The 18,140-nt window shown below is 40.5% G+C and overlaps 1 protein-coding gene across 6 annotated transcripts in view; it reads right to left on the reverse strand.

The window, feature by feature from the left end:
• The window catches only part of ICA1 (islet cell autoantigen 1), a 133,347-nt gene that overhangs the window by 99,147 nt on the left and 16,060 nt on the right, over window positions 1-18,140 (reverse strand). For all 6 annotated transcript variants that reach the window (XM_058678318.1, XM_058678317.1, XM_058678316.1 and 3 more), the window contains exons 2-5: window positions 17,674-17,767; window positions 13,715-13,877; window positions 9,127-9,199; window positions 1,955-2,078 (exon numbers count right to left, since the gene is read on the reverse strand). In XM_058678318.1, coding sequence (XP_058534301.1) covers window positions 1,955-2,078; window positions 9,127-9,199; window positions 13,715-13,877; window positions 17,674-17,690 — 377 coding nt within the window. In that variant the 5' untranslated portion in view covers window positions 17,691-17,767. The remainder of the gene's footprint in view (window positions 1-1,954; window positions 2,079-9,126; window positions 9,200-13,714; window positions 13,878-17,673; window positions 17,768-18,140) is intronic.

An 18,140-nucleotide genomic window follows, 5' to 3' on the forward strand; every position in this document is an offset into this window, starting at 1 on the left:
ATGGAAATAAACAAATAGCTAGGATGTTTCATCAAAAAAATTAATGTGTAAGGTAATCAGTATAAAATATTTTCTCAAAACTGTATGGCACTGTGCTATGTATGTTAAAAGTATATTCTTGCAATCCAGTCCCTGAAAGCTGAAGCTCATGTAATTCTTCCATTTGCTCCATGATTAGAAGAGGAGGTTGGGATTTGTGTGCCTGGCAAGCGGTTGAGGGCCATGAGACCCAGGCTGTGTGCAGGCCATCTTCTAAGCCACATTAATTTAGCTTTGTGCCACATTTAATGCCATCCTGCATTCATCATAGATAGAACGCAGGTTGGGCATTTGTGCAACTGCCTGCATTGTTCTTGTTGACTTACTTGTATCCAAAGATGGGATCACATAAACTTAAGGTGTTACAAGTATGCTTTGCAACAGATTTGGTTATACCTGATTAGTAATAGTAACCCTCACAATGTCACCACCCTGTCCCTGAGCCACACTCTTAAAGACATACTATTCCTCATATTCCTCACCATGAAATTCTGAAGCATAATGCTGCCTAATATCCATGATTGACATTTGGTTGGCTTGTTAGTTAGTGAGGAGGAAGAAAGAAGGAAAGTCATTTTTCTCAAGCATCAAGAATAGTTGCGGGGGTTGGGGGAAGCTCCTGTTTGTGAACACGGACTATAAAAATGAGTCATGATTGTTGTGTTACAGAAATGCGGTGGTTCTATCACAATTTCCTCTATGGACAGCTTCTCAAGCTTAAACATCCATTAACATCAACAAGGGATCATGTTAAAAATGCAGATCTGGTTTTAACAAGATGGGGTGTGGCCTGGATTCTGCATTTCAAGCCAGATCCCAGATGTTGTTGGGGAGCTATTGGTCTGGCTCTGAGCAGCGTGGTCCAGGACAGCCTCAACAAGGGCACATGAAACACACTGGCCTATGGAAAGCAGCGAAAAGGAACTCTTCAATCTGGGGCATTAAACTCTTGCCAGAATTGGCTACTGGAAGGGGACCAGACTGACAGGTGTAATGATAAAGGTCAAATATAAGCATAGGGCAGCATTTAGTGATTAGCATACTTCATGACACCAATAAATAGGAAGATATATCAAATATTTTTAAAAAAAAATCAACAGAGGGGGCAAAATCTGATATGCTACCCTTAGATGTTCAACAATTATTTATTTATTTATTTGGAAAAGACAATATCTCAGCTGTTAGTTTACTCTCCAATGCCCACACCAGCCAAGACCTTAAGACTCAATCCAGGACTCCCACCTGGGGAGCAGGAATCCAAGACTTACTAGAACACAGCTGCTTCCCAGGGTCTGCAGGTTTAGGAGAGTGAAGTCAGAAGTAAGAGTTGGGTACTGAACCAAGAGGCTGCCATGGGGGATATATAAGACATGTGCCTTATCTGGCAACTACCTAACCATGCACATTATTTTAATCAGAAATTTAAGTATGGTTTGAATGTCCCTTTTCCAAAATGTTTGAAGCCAGAAACCTTTCAGATTTCCTTTTTTTTTTTCCAGTTTTGGAATATCTGCATGCAGATAATGAAAATACACTGAGAAAGAAAACAAAGCCTACCCACCAAATTTGTTTATGCTTCATTTAGCAAGCAGGCTTTAGACACACAGCCAGAATGTCACTGAATATATAATTGTTAGTACGTCTGTGTGTATGTGTGCAACTCAGCACAAGAGGCCAGGTGTGAAAAACCCATGGCTTAGTGTCAGCATTCAAATGATATTTCAGATTCTAGAGTATTATGTATTTCACATGTTTGGATAAGGGATACTTAACTCATCGGTATGAACTGACAATTGAATAGCTTCTTGGTCTTGGGCAAAGTCTTCTTTGTACTGAACAACTCCCCTTCGTGAGCAGTGAGGTCCCAGGTTCTCTTCAGACGCCCTAGAGCAGAGCCCCAGTGAAGGCCACACACCTTTGCTGAGAAGAAAAGCACAGGGCCTTTCCTGTCGCTTGCATCATTTTTCCCGCTCTGGTTTTATCTTGGAAGCCTTGGGATCGGAGAAACTTTCCCAGTTCATTTTCTTCCTGAGACAAGACTGATGAAGACAAGACCAAAGGAAGCCATGAACAATAGCATTTTTCTCACAAAGAGAACGACAGTGACAAATCACAAGGTCCTCTCTCTTCCAGAGGCGGACACGATGAAATTAAATCCAAGTGGCAGGCTACAAGGTAAGTTCTATCCCCACACCCCTACCCTGCTAATGACCTTTCATGCTGTTCTTCCATTTACAATACACGAGATCAAGTTCACTTGAATACATCTGTCAGTGCGTTTGCTGCCCTGTAATCAGAACCAGAAAATGACCTCTGGGCTGAAAAGGCAGCCCATAATGTGCTGCTTCGAGCAGAAATAAAGGAGTTGGGTTTGTCAAGTAGACTGTGGGAATCTTCTGTGGCGGCCTATAGTGCAGTGCTAGCTGACTCTTACTATTCTCTCCTGCTGACTTTTTGATCTGTGCTCTGACTTTAATTCTACTCAGTTGAAAAGCAGTCTGAATACTTCATCTGTGACAGAGGATTTGGGCTGGAGGTGAAGATCAGGAGGTGAGGTGGGGAAGTCACCAGGTTGATGGCAATGCTGCACTGAAAAATAGGCAGTTGGAACCAAATCTGAATTAGTCATGTGTAATATGGGCCTTATTTTTAAGGACAACCTTAGACGGTATCACTCCTGAGGAAAGTGATTTGGTACATACTTTCCTCAGATAGATTTGGTGGTAGATTAGAGAAGTCTAGAATTCTACCTTTTGACATTTCCTCTCTGTTAGGAGCATACTCTAAGGAAATAGCATGAGGGGCACACAGACGTATGAAGGCACTGCAAAGAGTGCATTGGAAATGAGTTCAAAGGTAAGTTTTAATTGTGCTATCCCTGTATTTTTTTGTCTTTTTTATGAACTTACTGAAGACCCACAATATGCATTGATTCTAAAATTATTTGGCACCCAAAATAAAACTAACTTGTGACTCCACTTTCCATGAAGTTTCTGAAATACCCCATATATGCAAAAATAATGATAGCATCATCATAACTATAAAACACTCTCTGTAAATAGGGCCTGATCAAATAAAATACAGTGCACCCACATAATGGGCCAGTAAGGATGTCAGACACATACCAACAGCTGACACATGGGTGACACCGAGCTTCACAAAAGGATTTTTTCATCCTTTATACACTGCATTTAATATCAGTATCTACTGAAACTTTAACATATATGTTTTGATGCAGTTACTATGTGTCTCTAAAACTGCCTTCTGAATGCTACTAGGAGTTTTGTGCGTTTCTGTGAACCAGGTAGCCTTCTTTCAAAGGCATCCTGCCCTGTCACAACCTCTCCGACAATGGCTGCAGAAACCTGGTCAGAGACCACAAACCCAAGTCATGGCTCCCTCTAAATAGTTCCCTGGGAAGACTCAGCCAACAAGGAGCTTGTAGAATCTACATTTTCTGAGAGATAAATGATTCCCCTTCCCTCTTTCTCTCTCAATATTGAAGTCCACCCTTCAGTCAAAATACAGCTCAAATACTTCTTCTTCTATAAATTCACTGATCCGGAAATCTGTGGACAGCAGCACCTCTGGGTGCCCGCCTCTGCACTCATTGTGTCAAGAAGGATATTGGGGCAGGGGGTGAGGAGCAGAGATCTGTCTGTTTCCAAAGAATTCCAAGGTTCGTTCATTTGTTCCTTCCTTCCTTCCCTCCTATCTTTCAGATTCATTCATGTTTATTGGAAATTCAGAATTACAAAGAGAAGGAAATACAGAAAGATCTTCTATATGCGGGCGCAGGCTCCCAAGACCGAGGGCTGTCCTTGACTGCTTTCCCAGGCCACAAGCAGAGAGCTGGATGGGAAGTGCGGTAGCCATGAAATAAGCTAGCGCTCATATGGGATCCTGGTGCATGCAAGATAAGGACTTTAGCCACTAGGCTACTGACCCAAGCTCAGAATTTCAAGCTTTTGAAGGACCTCACCTAAACTTTGTATTCCCTAGGCCAGTGCTGTTTCTGAAATAAGCCCAAGTAGGTGGAAGCACTTTAAAATGATTTTTGGGTATTTTCCGCACTTGAGGGTCCAACCTGGGGCAGCAAACAGGCCTCTGACGGGCAACGCCATACAGAGGGACTGGAAACGAGTTTGAGCTCCATCAGACTCAGGCTTGGTTTTTCTGAGAAAAGTCAGTCACTTCTTAATTTAAAACGTTCACATCCTAGAAGTAATTTATAAAAGCTTAAGATTCAGGAGCACCATGGGCATCAGATAAATAAAAAATGCCTATTGGTAAGATTATAGTTTCTGGGGATTTAATTCAGAGACAAGTAAAAACCTACTCATATTTAATTGCTGATTAGGTGTTCAGATGTGCCTTCAAAAAAGCAACTAAAGAACGATGAAACCAATTAGCCTGACAGCATTAACTCACTCAGCAGGATTCACAGACGATCCATATGCAGCAGGCACTACCTTGCCACTGGGAATCCAGTGACAAACAAGACACATGAATCTTTGCTCTTACATTTAAGCAGGAGGGGGTAAAAATAAAGTAGCAATCACATCTATAAAACACAATAGGAAGAATGCCACGTATAACAATCCGAGGTGGAGACTAAGAAGGTACGTGGTAACTGGCTTAGGGTGGTCCAAAAGGGCTTCTTGGGACAGATGACCATGACAGCCAAGTTCTAAGTGACAAGGAGCCACTCTGGAGACTATGACATCAGGGACATTCCCGGCAGAAGAAAGACCAAAAGGCTGGGCGTGAAGCCTATGGTTACAGAGTGGACTGAGTTCTGGTTTTTGTTTGTTTGTTTCAAAAATTATTTTTTTAAAAAAGGAAGGAGATTGAAGGAGGGAGAGAGGAAGGAAGAGAAACAGGGTTATCTTAGGATTCTATCTATGAAATATGAAGCCGATTCACATAAACAGAAATTACAACAAAAAGGTTGGGAAGAGTAGGGAGGAGAGCTGAGGCCAGATGCTGTTGTGTTTATGAGCCACAGTAAGGGAGTTTGGTTCTTATTTACGTGCTACTGGAGGTTTTCAACAGGAGGGAACAATATGGTCCAATTTATATTTATTAAACCTTTTATTGACATAATATTAGATGCACAGACAAATTATAAACAGTATATAGAATTTCCACATATCCTTCCCAGGCTTCCTCTTAATATTTACATCTTATATAATTATGGTACAATGATCAAATCTAGGAAACTAACATGGTTACAATCTTATCAGTTAAGCTATACATCCTGTTTGAATTTTACCAGCTTTCCCATTAATGTCTGTCTTCTGATCCAAGATCAAGTCCAGGATCCCAGCTGAATTGGAGATGTTATTTCCTTAGTCTCCCTCAGTCTGAGACAGCTTCTTGATCTTGTCTTTCATGAGTTTGGCACATTTTAACCAGACTAGCCACCTAACTCATATAGAACATCTCATAATAAAGGTTCGCCTGATTTCTCATGACTCACCAGGGGTGGTAAGCTTAGGGGAAGGACGAAACTGAAGTGAAGGGTCCTTAGTGCATGGTAACAGGGTCTCCAGGACATCACGACACATTATCTCTGCGGAATTAGCCTGTGTCACTTGGTTAAGCTGGTATTTGCTCAGCTCTTCTACTCAAAGCTACAATTTTTCTAAAGGTTGGAAGGGGGAAGACATGAGCCTCTCTTCCAACTTTTACTAACTATGATACTGAGTGACTTTCACCTGCCATGATCATCACGGTAGTGTTTGGCTAATGGTACTACCGTAGCTCCTTCCTTCTTCCTTTTGTTATTTTATTATCTGGAGCTGTTTTATAAGGAACAGCTGTCCTTTGTCTTTCTCTCTCTCTCTCTCCCCATATAAACTGATTCGATATTTATTTTCTCCTATGGGCTACAATTCAACACTACCATTATTTATTTGTTTTTCATATTATACTAATATTGATTACAGGTTTGCTAACGCCCTTTTAACATGCCCTCCTCCTTTTCAAGCACTTGCTTATGTGCTGGCATTGCATGAAACCCCAAACCCATCTTAAACTTCCCCTGCTGCCTACTGCTGGGATCAATCAGATCGCCCAGTATTACTCCTTGTAATGAAGAAGGATATCTAGAAACCAAGGTCAGGTCCCTCCCAGCTGTCAGAGTCAGGAAAACTCAGGAATGTACACTAACCCAGGCATATGACACACATTCATATTTGTATATAAACTATCTGAATAAATGTTTAAAGAATGACTTCATTCTTAGACCTCTGATTTCAGTGCATCACCAGTGTGTTCATTCTAGCTTTCTCCCTTTATTTGTAACCACTTTGTACTATTCACAGACACACCAGGCTGTCATTATCCTCACTATGTTTACTTATGTGCTTCAATCTCAGTATGTACATGAAGTAGTTTCAGAATTGTTGAGCCATACTCTTCAGAGCAACAAATTTATTAACCAAAGGACAGCTGTCTTGTATAGCTCTTTTTGTGTTTAGTTTTAGTTTCTCATAAAAATACTGTTTCCCCAAATCGTGGAGATTACTTCTGTTCCCTGTTAAGTCAGGGTGGTGATGTCCTTCATTTGTAATGCTATTAAGTTAATTTGATACTGTTTGTAGTCCATTGCAGATTCTCTGACATCCTGGATGAGTTACAGTTTTTGAGTATGGGAAACAGGACTAGGATTTTAAAAGTCAGGAACTATTTGGAGGTGTTTCAGAAGGGTGCAATTCCTTCCTTTTCCATGATGCCTCATTTTCATTCTCTTCCCAACCCTACTGATTGATATTCCATCTCTGCAGTTGAAGGTTTATTTTTCCTGAATTCCCTTAGCACAATGAGCAGACTTCAAACACAAGAGTATGTGTGTGAGGTGCATCCTTTGCTTTTTGGCATTTATGTATCTTTTTTTTTTTTTTACATGAAGGACAGCACATAAAGAGATGTTTTTGTGCTTTACTTCCCTCACAGAAGATTACAGCCTCAAACTCACTCCCTCTCAGTTCCCAGAGCTCCCCCACATTTCTTTGACAGCTACATAGCAACACCCTCATGGTAACCCCACTATTTTTAGTTCTCCATCAAAGTTGGGGTCTCCTTCAAGCCCAAGAAAGGCAGAATTCTGTCTACTCAGCCCCACTTGTGGCTCACAGGAGCTTAGTGGACAGACACAAGGGATTGGCCAGAACCCACAGCCAAGTTCTACCACACCACCAGGTGCCGACTTCAAGGGTGGAGACTCTGTTTAGTCCCTTACCTTACAACACACTCATGAACCTCAGTGGTACTCAAACATTATTCTAGTACTTAACCTGGGGTGTTCCAAGGGGGAGGATAATTTCTGATAAGAGAATCACTATGTGCAGAAACTTTATAAACATCAATTTTTTCTTCTTTAATAGAGAATGCACAGTTTCATGAAATTCATCCATTTTTTTTTAAAAAGCTTGCCACAATTTTCTATCATCTTTTACTTTTTTTCACAAAGGAGAAAATGATTCATCTCATAGTGAACATTACGAGTACTATAGGTACAGAAAGGGGACATTGAGCAGTGAGTCCATAAAATGCACGATTTAAACAAAGGATTTCTTTCATCAGTATACTTTAAAGGGCTTAAGGAGGCAAAAATGGAGACAAGGAGGCCAGACCAAACATGCAGCTGATTTGGCTAACATAGTGAGAGGGTGATAGCAATGACTTGGACAATGGTGGGGGCAGAGTAGATGCAGAAAGGAAAGAAAAAGCTAGAACTATTGTGAATTTTCCCAAGCCCATCATGCTGCCACTGGAGTGTCTCTCAACCATGTAGGAGGCTGTCAGTCACTTCATTGTGAGTTCAAGCTTGCATCCCAGGGCCTACCGAAGGTACAATGAGGACTAGACCTTTGTTATTTATGGGCAGTACCAATAACGGTGATAAAAGGGACACTGACCATCTCAGTCAATTATAAACAGTCTCTTATGGATGGTTGATTAATGAATTACATCACAAGTTCTTATTACAAAAGGCACAGGTGAGTATGATGTGACATAAGGTAAGATTCACATGTAACATCCCTAGCTTTAACATCATATTATCTTATATAGGGAAAAGATTTGCTATCTGACACCTACTGTGAGACTGGAGGGGAGAACAAAGTGGGGAGAGGGAACGTGGGGGAGAAGGAAGAGAGACCCCAGTGCCAACTAAACTGTATCGAAAAACAATAATAAATATTATTGTGGAGGTATAATGGTATAGTGCAGTGTTTGACGTTGGGTGTGACACAGAGCAGCAGTGGGTTCTTGTCCTGTTTCTTGATTCCACCTAACTCAGAACCCTGGGATTAGGAACCCAGACACTTAAAACACTGGCAAATATTAATACATGATTTATAAAGTCATGCATATTTTGAACTTCCCTAAAGTAGTTGTCTTAATGAAATACTAAGGTTAAAAAAATTACCATTTGCTGATGTGATTATCAGAAAGGCATTTGGCGGTAATTAGCATATTCTAGTGTCATAAAAATGCTTCCATTAAAATGACCTAATGGAAATGTCCAAATATCTAAATGGAAATTTTAGACATACTAACATACAATTTGATACTTGGTATCTCACTGTTTTTTTTTTCTTTTTCTCTTTTCCTTCCAAAGATTTGACGATGCTTTGCTTTTAAAACAGGATGACCATATAAAGTCTTACTCCCTACTAGGGTAATATGCAACATAAGAAATGTCCATGAACAAGTGTTATTAGCCAAGTACTATCAATTAATGAACTATATGTATACTCTCTTCCTATTTGGCCATTTTAAAACACACAAAATTTGTTATAAGGGAGTCTAGACAAATTAATGAAAAGTTCACAATTTAAAAAGCCCAAGATATAAACTGGAAAACTATTTTCTCATATAGGAAATAAATGGTATTCCAAATCCACTGATAATTTATTTGAAAAACTAATAGCTTATGTAAATTATTAGAATTTTATAGACTTTCTCTAAAAAGCAAAACTAAGCATATCTGATTAGTGTCCCAATCATACTAATGATACAGCCCAATACCTTGCTGTTTCTTATTGTCTGATTAATTGTCATGCATAGAACACTTACAACATATTCTCTTCTGATACAGTACAATTGCTTTAGACAAGTCCAAACAGGTTCTCTGAATCGAGTGAAACAGCTATAATAAAAATACAAACAAAATGCTCAGTAAGACAGTGGTAAAATAAGAAAAAATTACATCAAACATAACCAGAATATTCAAATTTCCCACTAAAATCAAAATCACTTCTTATTGCAATTCATTTCTCTGTGACATAAATTCAGGTCTGTAGAACAATTATATTTCTTCCAGACTACTGAAATAATAGCTGAAATACAGAAATCCTAAGTGAAGGGTACAATTGGAGGACTTGGTAAACCAGAGACCCAATATTCATTCAAAATCTAATTTATTCCTTTTACCACTTGCTGTCTTTTTTTTAAATGGAAGATCTGCCAATTAAGCACCATATTTAAAAGATGGCATTAACTTATTTTGAGACTCTAATGCATTTTATGACATGCTTAAACAACTGGATAAAGAAAACAAAAATCAATCAGCGGAATGCTCTCTGCCTGTTTAAAAGGCATCTGGTAAAATACTGTTTAGCTAGCAGCCCCCTATCACTCCTAATTTTCCCAATTACTTCATAAAATGCACAGTGAGACAAGCTAAGGCCAAGCTGCATCTGCACAAGAGGAAATTGGGGGAAAGGCAGGTGAGCCTTATTGAGAGGAATCTAACTAGACTTAACTCCTGGTTATCCTGCTTTCTTCTTTGGAAACCAACATAGCTCAAAGAGTCAGAAACAACTTCAAATGTTCTCTACTCTGTCCTATAACTCAGAGACTAGGGCTTAAATCCACAGAAAACCTGGCAGGCAGCACGTGCTGGGTGGAATTAAAATGCCTTCAGGACTCATGCATCTTATGGAGGCTGTGGGTTCAAGCCCCAGCTGCACCTCTGACGGCAGCTTCCTGCTAAAGCATGCCCTGGGAGACAACACATGATTCCCCAGCACTTGGGACCCTGTTACCCATGCAGGATATTAGGAAGGAACGCAGGGCCCTCCTTTACCGCTAGCATTTGAGGACTGAATCAGTAGACGGAATATTTCTCTCTTTCTCAAATAAAACTTGAAAGAAATACCTAGAAGGTGCACACTTTGCCTCCACAGAATCACTCATTTTTAGGCATGGCAAAATTATCAAACTTCTTCTAGTGTCCTAGCCTTGGTGATGTAGAAATTAGTCTCTGGCACCAAAATTTCAAATTTGATTCACTTCCAAATTTGAGTGAAACAAATGATTGTTTCATTACCGATCTGACCAAATTATCCATTAAAAATAAATGTCTGCTGATATATTTATAAGACTAACAGTGTCCGACTTTGTGAGACAACAGGTTAAGCTGATGCCTGCCTATACACTGGAGTCCCCATATCAGACCACCGAATTGAGCCCTGACGCTCACCTCTGATGCAGCTCCTGTTAATGCACTGGCAGAAGATAGCCCAGGTGACGTGGGCCCTGCCTCCTACGTGGAATTGTGGACACATTGCACCCTTCTGGGTTTGTCATGCCTTGGCTGCTACAGCCATTTGGGAAGTAAATCAATAGATGAACAGTAGCTTTCTCTGTCTGTCCCTCTTTATTACTCTTTCAAATAAATAAATCCGTATAGAAAAATTTCATAGGAATACTCAGTAACACTTGATCATAAAAAAAATATATTGCAGGGCCCGGCACAACGGTCTAGCAGCTCAAGTCCTCACCTTGCACACGCCAGGATCCCATATGGGTGTCGATTCTAATCCCAGCGACCCCGCTTCCCATCCAGCTCCCTGCTTGTGGCCTGGGAAGGCAATCGAGGACGGCCCAAAGCTTTGGGACCCTGCACCCACGTAGGAGACCCGGAAGAAGATCTGGGCTCCTGGCTTCGAATCAGCGCAGTTCCAGCAGTTGCAGCACTTAGGGAGTGAATCATCGGACAGAAGATGCTCCTCGCTGTCTCTCCTCCTATCTGCGTATCTGCCTTTCCAACAAAAATAAGTAAATATTTTTTATATACATCTATATATATACATATATATATATTGCATCCTCCATCCATTTGGAAAAGAAAATTACCACTCAGTATCAAACAAAAAGAGGAATCAGCAGTCTGTATACATTCCTTGCCTAATATCCTGAGCTGCAAACCACCCCCATACAGTAATACCTGCGTGTGGGTGCAGAGGACTCAAAGTATTTTCAGAAGCTGTTCTGTCACCACTGACTTCCTAAAAATTGAGGACTATCTTAAGTGCAATAACTGCACAGCTCTAGATTATTCCATTCTGTGGATTTCAACAGTCGCACACTCTGACTTAACCACAAGAAATATTTCCGCCACAAAGTCATCACACCTTGCCCCTGACAGCCATGAAAAGACTGTCACCATAGGTCTGTCTTGATTTTTGCAAAACAGAGCTGTTTCTGAGACAATGACTTATATAAGAAAGCTGCATTGACAAACATTAAAATGGTACATTTGTATATTAACTTCTTCACAGATTGCAACAGAATCTAACTATTAAACATTGCAGTCAAGTTTTCTGGAGCAGCACAGCAAAAGTGTTTGATGTACAAGATAGTCTTCCAGGGATATCTCTGTGTAAGAATGCAACACATGATTTGCATGTGATTTTCATGGATTAAAATATACTTTATTAATGTTATCATCAATATTAGCATTTCTGCAGTGGAACCCTTATCATGGGTAAAATCACGAATCGAATACAACTCAGCAGTAGTGCTGTGTCATGATCCTACCTGTAAAGCTGATACTTAACAGACTACTAATTCATGAATTACGTTTTAAAAATAATCCTCAATTTACCAGACTGTGAAGAACGAAAGCTAAGAAACTCACAATGACTTAATTTGTATTTGGAATCTAAAAATAAGAACATACACTCCCTGGTTCTTCTTTCCCCATTTTAGAAATGTCTTTTGGAACATTTGAAATGTCTTGTGAAGCTCAGCCTCAATTTCAAAATTTCCCACTGGAAGAGGAAGGAAAGGGTTGAGAAGCAGCATGACTATACCATCGAGCACACGTTTTCAGTTAGTGTCTACCACACGGGCCCAGTGTGTCTGGTGTGGCATATAGTGGCTAATAAGGCTAACATGGAATTTGGCTTTTTAAGTAGAGGAAAGACAGGCAAACACAACAGCTAAGATAATGCCACAAAGATGAGTGCCACCCATAAACTAAACAAGGCCATGTGTTGTGTTATGTGGTGAATGGGGGGTGGGGTGTGTAATTGGGGGATGGGAGCGGACAAGCAGGAACTTCAAATATCATATCCAGGTGAGGGCTTTCAGGACAGCTTTTGGGCCGAAACCTGAACTCAGAGGAGTCAGTTAAGGAGCAATCTGGAGAAGGAGGGTCCAGGCAGAACAGAGATGTTCTGATGGGCACGAGCTTGCCTGGCTGTGCACTGAGAATGAGAAACAGTCATCACGGCTGCAGAGTGGCAACGAGAAGACAAGCAGGGTAAGTGTTGTTTCAGAGAAAGATCCAAGGCAGGGAGACAGGGGCCAGGCAGGTTAGGAGCTGTGTGGGGTGTTAGAGACGAAGGATGGAAAGTACTTGGTGTGGTCTCTAGAAAATAATAAACAGTCTCCATTTCCATTTGGCATAACTTAACCTTCATGCTAGCTGAAATAACAAAACAATGATAAGAGAAATTAGATAGTTCTCCCACGGTTCTAACAGTTTGTGGAATAATGGTATCAAATGAAGCCCATCACTCACTGGGCAGCCTGAACATCAGAAAGTTTCTCCTGGGTCTGGTTCTATCCAGAGATGAGCAGAAGGGGAGCAGGTCCTCAGCGACTAAGATGTCCCCTTGGGGTCTCTTGTTCCCAGGGTAACCATGGTTTTCACCATCCTGGCCATCCTTCGGGGAAAGCTTATAGAAACCATGCTGCTTTTGTTTTAGTGATGTTAAATGTTCCGCTCATTAACTTCAGTTTACAAATTAATATTTTGAGAGCGTTGCGAATTCTTATCAAACTATCTAACTTCTTATTCTTCTGCTTGGTGCCTTAGCCTTCAAGAAATGATAATTATGTTTTCAAAACTTAGATCTAAGTTATTTGTAGAAGTGTTCAGCAAGTTAGGGAGTTAGGGGACTTCCCACCAGTTGTATGAATACTCTAGCTCAAACAGATCATTTGCAGCTTGCTGTATTACTAAGTAGACAAACTAAATATCTGCTTAGTTAGTTCACTCTAGAATTTTCTACACTTCGGTATCAACCATATTACACTCTACTTTCCAAGATAATTATGTCTTTAAAAAAAAAGAAAAAGAAGAAGTAAACATTTGCCTGAGATTTCCAATTTGGATTCCTCAGATATCATTAGTGGCAGCTCTTTGCGTTACTTTTATTTTCATTAAGCAATTACTCAGAATTCATCATACGTCAGGCAACTCAGCTAACTGTGCAGGAAAAAATATTAACTGAGGCATGATGATCATCATGTGATATTTGTAGGTTGTAAAAAACATGGCAGGATTGAACTGATCTGATGCGAAATTCCACCCATTCTCAAAGAGGGCCCAGCAAAGTTGCTGCCCTGGGGCTGAGGACGGAGGGCTTACCTCCAGCTTTGCATCCAGGTCTGCATCAGAGGCAACCACGTGCTCATCTTCCTTCTTTCCTGTGGCTTTAATAAAGGCCTGCTTAGTTTCCCAATATTTCTGCTGCATCTTATTTACCACCGATTTATCTTGAACATATCGGTCCTGTAAGTCCCACGAGTAACTGCAAGACACATTGAAAGAGTTGCTTTATTCCCAACTTTCATAAACATTATGATTTGATGTGAAAACACCCACCTAAACCTACTTTCCTTTAACACTGTCGACATTAGTAAACATGTAAGTACTTCCTTACATGATTCTTATAGCAACAAATCCAATGAACTGCTTATAATCTACTCCCAAACCTTCAAGGTTAGAGTGAGAAAATTAAACTGTTCATTGGAAGGTGGGAAATTAAACACAGAATTTAGGTATCAATGGTTTGGATACACTCCTGCTAAAAGTAGAGAAAGTGAGACCAGCCAGGCATGGTGACCAGCCCATGGCATCTCAGGGAGTCAGCTAAGATAAGGCTTGCCACCAGCATGCCTCCACTCACACTGGCAACAAAGCAGAGATAAGAGGCTGTAGAATAGCATATTTATAATCTGTCACAGGGGATCTAACACAGACTGACAGATTCAGAAACTGGAATGGTAGATGGGAGCCTAGGGAAAATGGGGAGTTGCTAATTGATGGGCATAAAGTTTCAGTTATGCAAGGTAAGTTCTAGAAATGTGCCATAAATAGCAATGTGCTTATTGCTACCAATAATGCACTGTGTACCTAAAAACTTGACAGTAGATCTCACATTGCGTTCTTACTGCAATGAAACAAATTTTAAAACAAATGTAGATTCCCAAAGCTAAAAACATACAGTTGCTTCAAAAGAAATACTTAAAATACATATAGGAAGCTATCCTCTGGGAAAATCACAATGAAAAACAAATCAATAAATTCATGATGAAGTTAGAATAAAACAAGACTGAGAGATGGCATTCTCTGAGACTGACCTAACCACCTAGACGCTGATGGCAAGTCTGCTGCTGGGGCTCCCTTCCTCAACCCCCTCCAGCTGCTGATCCAGACTCCTCCAGGCTGGAACTCCTGCTCCAAACCCCACATGGGGCACCCGGGCACCTCCTCGCTGGGACGTGTCCCTTCACCCACCCCAGGCCATCAGCATTCAACATGTGCCAGACTTGTGCTAAAAAACATGAGCCCCTTCATGCAACTGTACCAAGTACCAGTATCTTAAAACCTGATAATTTATTCTTCCCTTTACTGACAATTTCACTAAACTTACACTGTTCAATTTGCACTTTTATTCCTAAAAAAACTAGAAAGCTATATTGATACAACTTTCTAACTAATAGTTATTTTTGGAGAAGAGTAGTGCAACCATGAGACTTCCAGGATCTATTTCACACCATTCTTACATTACTTAAAATATTTTACTACACAACCTGTTGTGATAGCCTAATGGCTAAATCCTCACCTTGCCTGCACCAGGTTCCCAAATGGGCACTGGTGTGTGTCCCGGCTGCTCCACTTCCCAACTAGCTTCCTGCTTATGGCCTGGGGAAGCAATAGAGGACGGCCCAAATCCCTGGGATCCTGCACCCACATGCGATATCTGAAGAAGCTCTAGGATCCTAGCTTCGGATCAGCTCAGCTCTGGACATTATGGCCACTCGGGGAGTGATCCAACAGACAGAAGATCTTTCTGTCTTTCCTTTTCTTTGTAAATCGGACTTCCCAATGAAATAAATAAATCTTTAAAAAAAAATCTGACTATGAGCTCACATGAGAGAAGAATTAATATAACATTTATGCTAACAACAAAAACAGTCTTTCTCCATGATAAACAAACCTTAAAGACCAGGGTTATTTCAAGGCAATTAGGTCCTCTCTTTGTATTACTTCTTATTTTTATTGCAAAGTCAGATATACAGAGAGGAGGAGAGACAGAGAGGAAGATCCTCTATGTTATGATTCACTCCACAAGTGACCGCATTGGTCGGTGCTGCGCAGCTCAAAAGCCGGGAGCCAGGAACTTCCTCCAGGTCTCCCACATGGGTGCAGGGTCCCAAGGCTTTGGGCCGTCCTCGACTGCTTTCCCAAGCCACAAGCAGGTAGCTGGATGGGAAGTGGAGCAGCTAGGATTAGAAACGACACCCATATGGGATCCTGGCGCATTAAAGGCAAGGACGTTAACCACTAAGCTATTGCGCTGGGCCCATTACTTCTTATTTTTAAGAGCCAAAGTTCATGGATTAACAACAACTGAAAATTCTATATTAGAAAAAAAAAAGACTAAGGAGAACTAGTGAATACCTCCTATCCCCTATCATTTAACAAATGAAGAGTCTTAGGTTTCAAATCATTACGAATGTTAGCCAAAGACACACAGGACTAAAATCCAGACTTCTAAAGGCCAATCCAGTGCTCATCTCAGTGTACTCTTCTAGCTGCTGCATTTCTGTATCAGGTTGTGAAGTGCAGTAAAAAGGAGACAGAATTAGGGAAACAGCCTACTTCTTGGGCCTTCTGGTCTCACAGAGAAGTACCTACTTTTCTGTTGACTGGATATCACTGAGCCTGTTGCCAGGATACAAAAGCCATTAAAAGGTTCTGTTGATGTCCATTGTCAAAAAGAGGCTAAAAGGAAGCTTAAAAATGTCAGAGGCAGGCACCATGGCACAGTCGCTTCAACCCGCAGCTCTGGCATCCCAAATGAGCACTAGTTTGTATCCTGACTGCTCCACTTCCAATCCAGCTTCCTGTGTATGGATGGGAAGAGCAGCAGAGAATGGCTCAATTCCTTGGGTTCCTACACCAACATGGGAGACCCAGAAGAAGCTCCTGGCTCCTAGCTTCATATTGGCTCAGCCTTGGCTGTTGTAGCCATCTGGGGAGTAAACCAGGGAATGGAAAATCTCTGTCCTTTTCTCTGTAACTCTGCCTTTCAAACAAAAGAAAATCTTCCTTAAAAAAAGAAAATCCATTAAAAAAAAGTCTGACAACTCTTAGAAAACTGTTAAATGGAGCTACTTGAATTAAATCTCTTTGCTATTTTAATTACTTTTTAAACTCATTCCATATTAAGACATGCAAAATTTCTTTCGCAGCTTGACATGTGATATTACAGGACACTTGGTCCTGGCTGTTCGCCACCAAGGGGCGAGACACAAAAGTGCAGTTCTTTTCACTGTATACTTGGAGTAAAAAAACAATATATATATATATACATATATATATATATATATATATATATATATATATATACACACACACACACATATATACTGTACTTTTTCATTATACAGATTAAAGAAGGTAAAAGTTGAAAAGTATGTGCTTGTTTATTGGCAAAGAGTTCAGGAACGTGACTTGTGAGCTCTGGGACTAGGAAGGCGCTTCCCATGCTGCCTGCACGTGCTACAGGCACAGGAAGACAGCGCTTGCATAGCCGTCTTACAGCATATCCATTTCATTCAGCATCATACACTCCCAATCATGACTGCTTCCTGAACGTTCAAGACGACTGAAGTCATGACTACGAATTAGTAAGTGTGGTTGGAGAATCATCCCTTATTTTATAGTTTCCCTACATAAAATTCCCTTTTATCTCTAATGGCTTAAGTTATGAATAAGGTAGTGATTAAAAATGCATCAACTCATTACATTAGAGAAGAATGGTGGTAAGAAAAAAACCATCACTAGAATTCTGAGAAGTCCGTTATATATAAGTGAATTTCTTAAGAGAATACACATAAGATATAATTCACTTGTTTTCACACCACAGTTAATATACTGAATTTGGTTAAGCTTGCCATCAGAGAGAATAACCAGTTTATTTGGTGCTAATGTGCCTGTTGATTTTTTCCGTTCAGTAGAGATTTATGGAGCATAAACCACATGTTTTCCAACTTCACTAGCCTCGCCCACTTGAGAAAAGATCATGAGTTGCTTACCATTTGTGTCCTGACATGATTTCCTCTTTTTCGAATGTGATGATTTAGAGAGAAGGAGCGGGGATAAAGCTTGAGAGGGTATGTTACATTAAACCTGAAATAAAACAAACATATTTTAATTACTATATTAAAATTATACATGAATTTAACACATTAAAAATTTTCCATCTAAACTATTTCTGGAGTATTTAAGGGACTAAATGCTATTACCCAAAATGGTAATACTATACATCAGTGTTAAGAATAGTTCAGTAACTCTGTATGAAATATCCCAAATTCAATTAAAGAAGTGAATAATTGGGCTCGGCGGCGTGGCCTAGCGGCTAAAGTCCTCGCCTTGAAAGCCCCGGGATCCCATATGGGCGCCGGTTCTAATCCCGGCAGCTCCACTTCCCATCCAGCTCCCTGCTTGTGGCCTGGGAAAGCAGTCAAGGACGGCCCAATGCATTGGGACCCTGCACCCGTGT

Source organism: Ochotona princeps, chromosome 20 (assembly GCF_030435755.1).
Source record: "Ochotona princeps isolate mOchPri1 chromosome 20, mOchPri1.hap1, whole genome shotgun sequence".
Taxonomy (NCBI): domain Eukaryota; kingdom Metazoa; phylum Chordata; class Mammalia; order Lagomorpha; family Ochotonidae; genus Ochotona; species Ochotona princeps.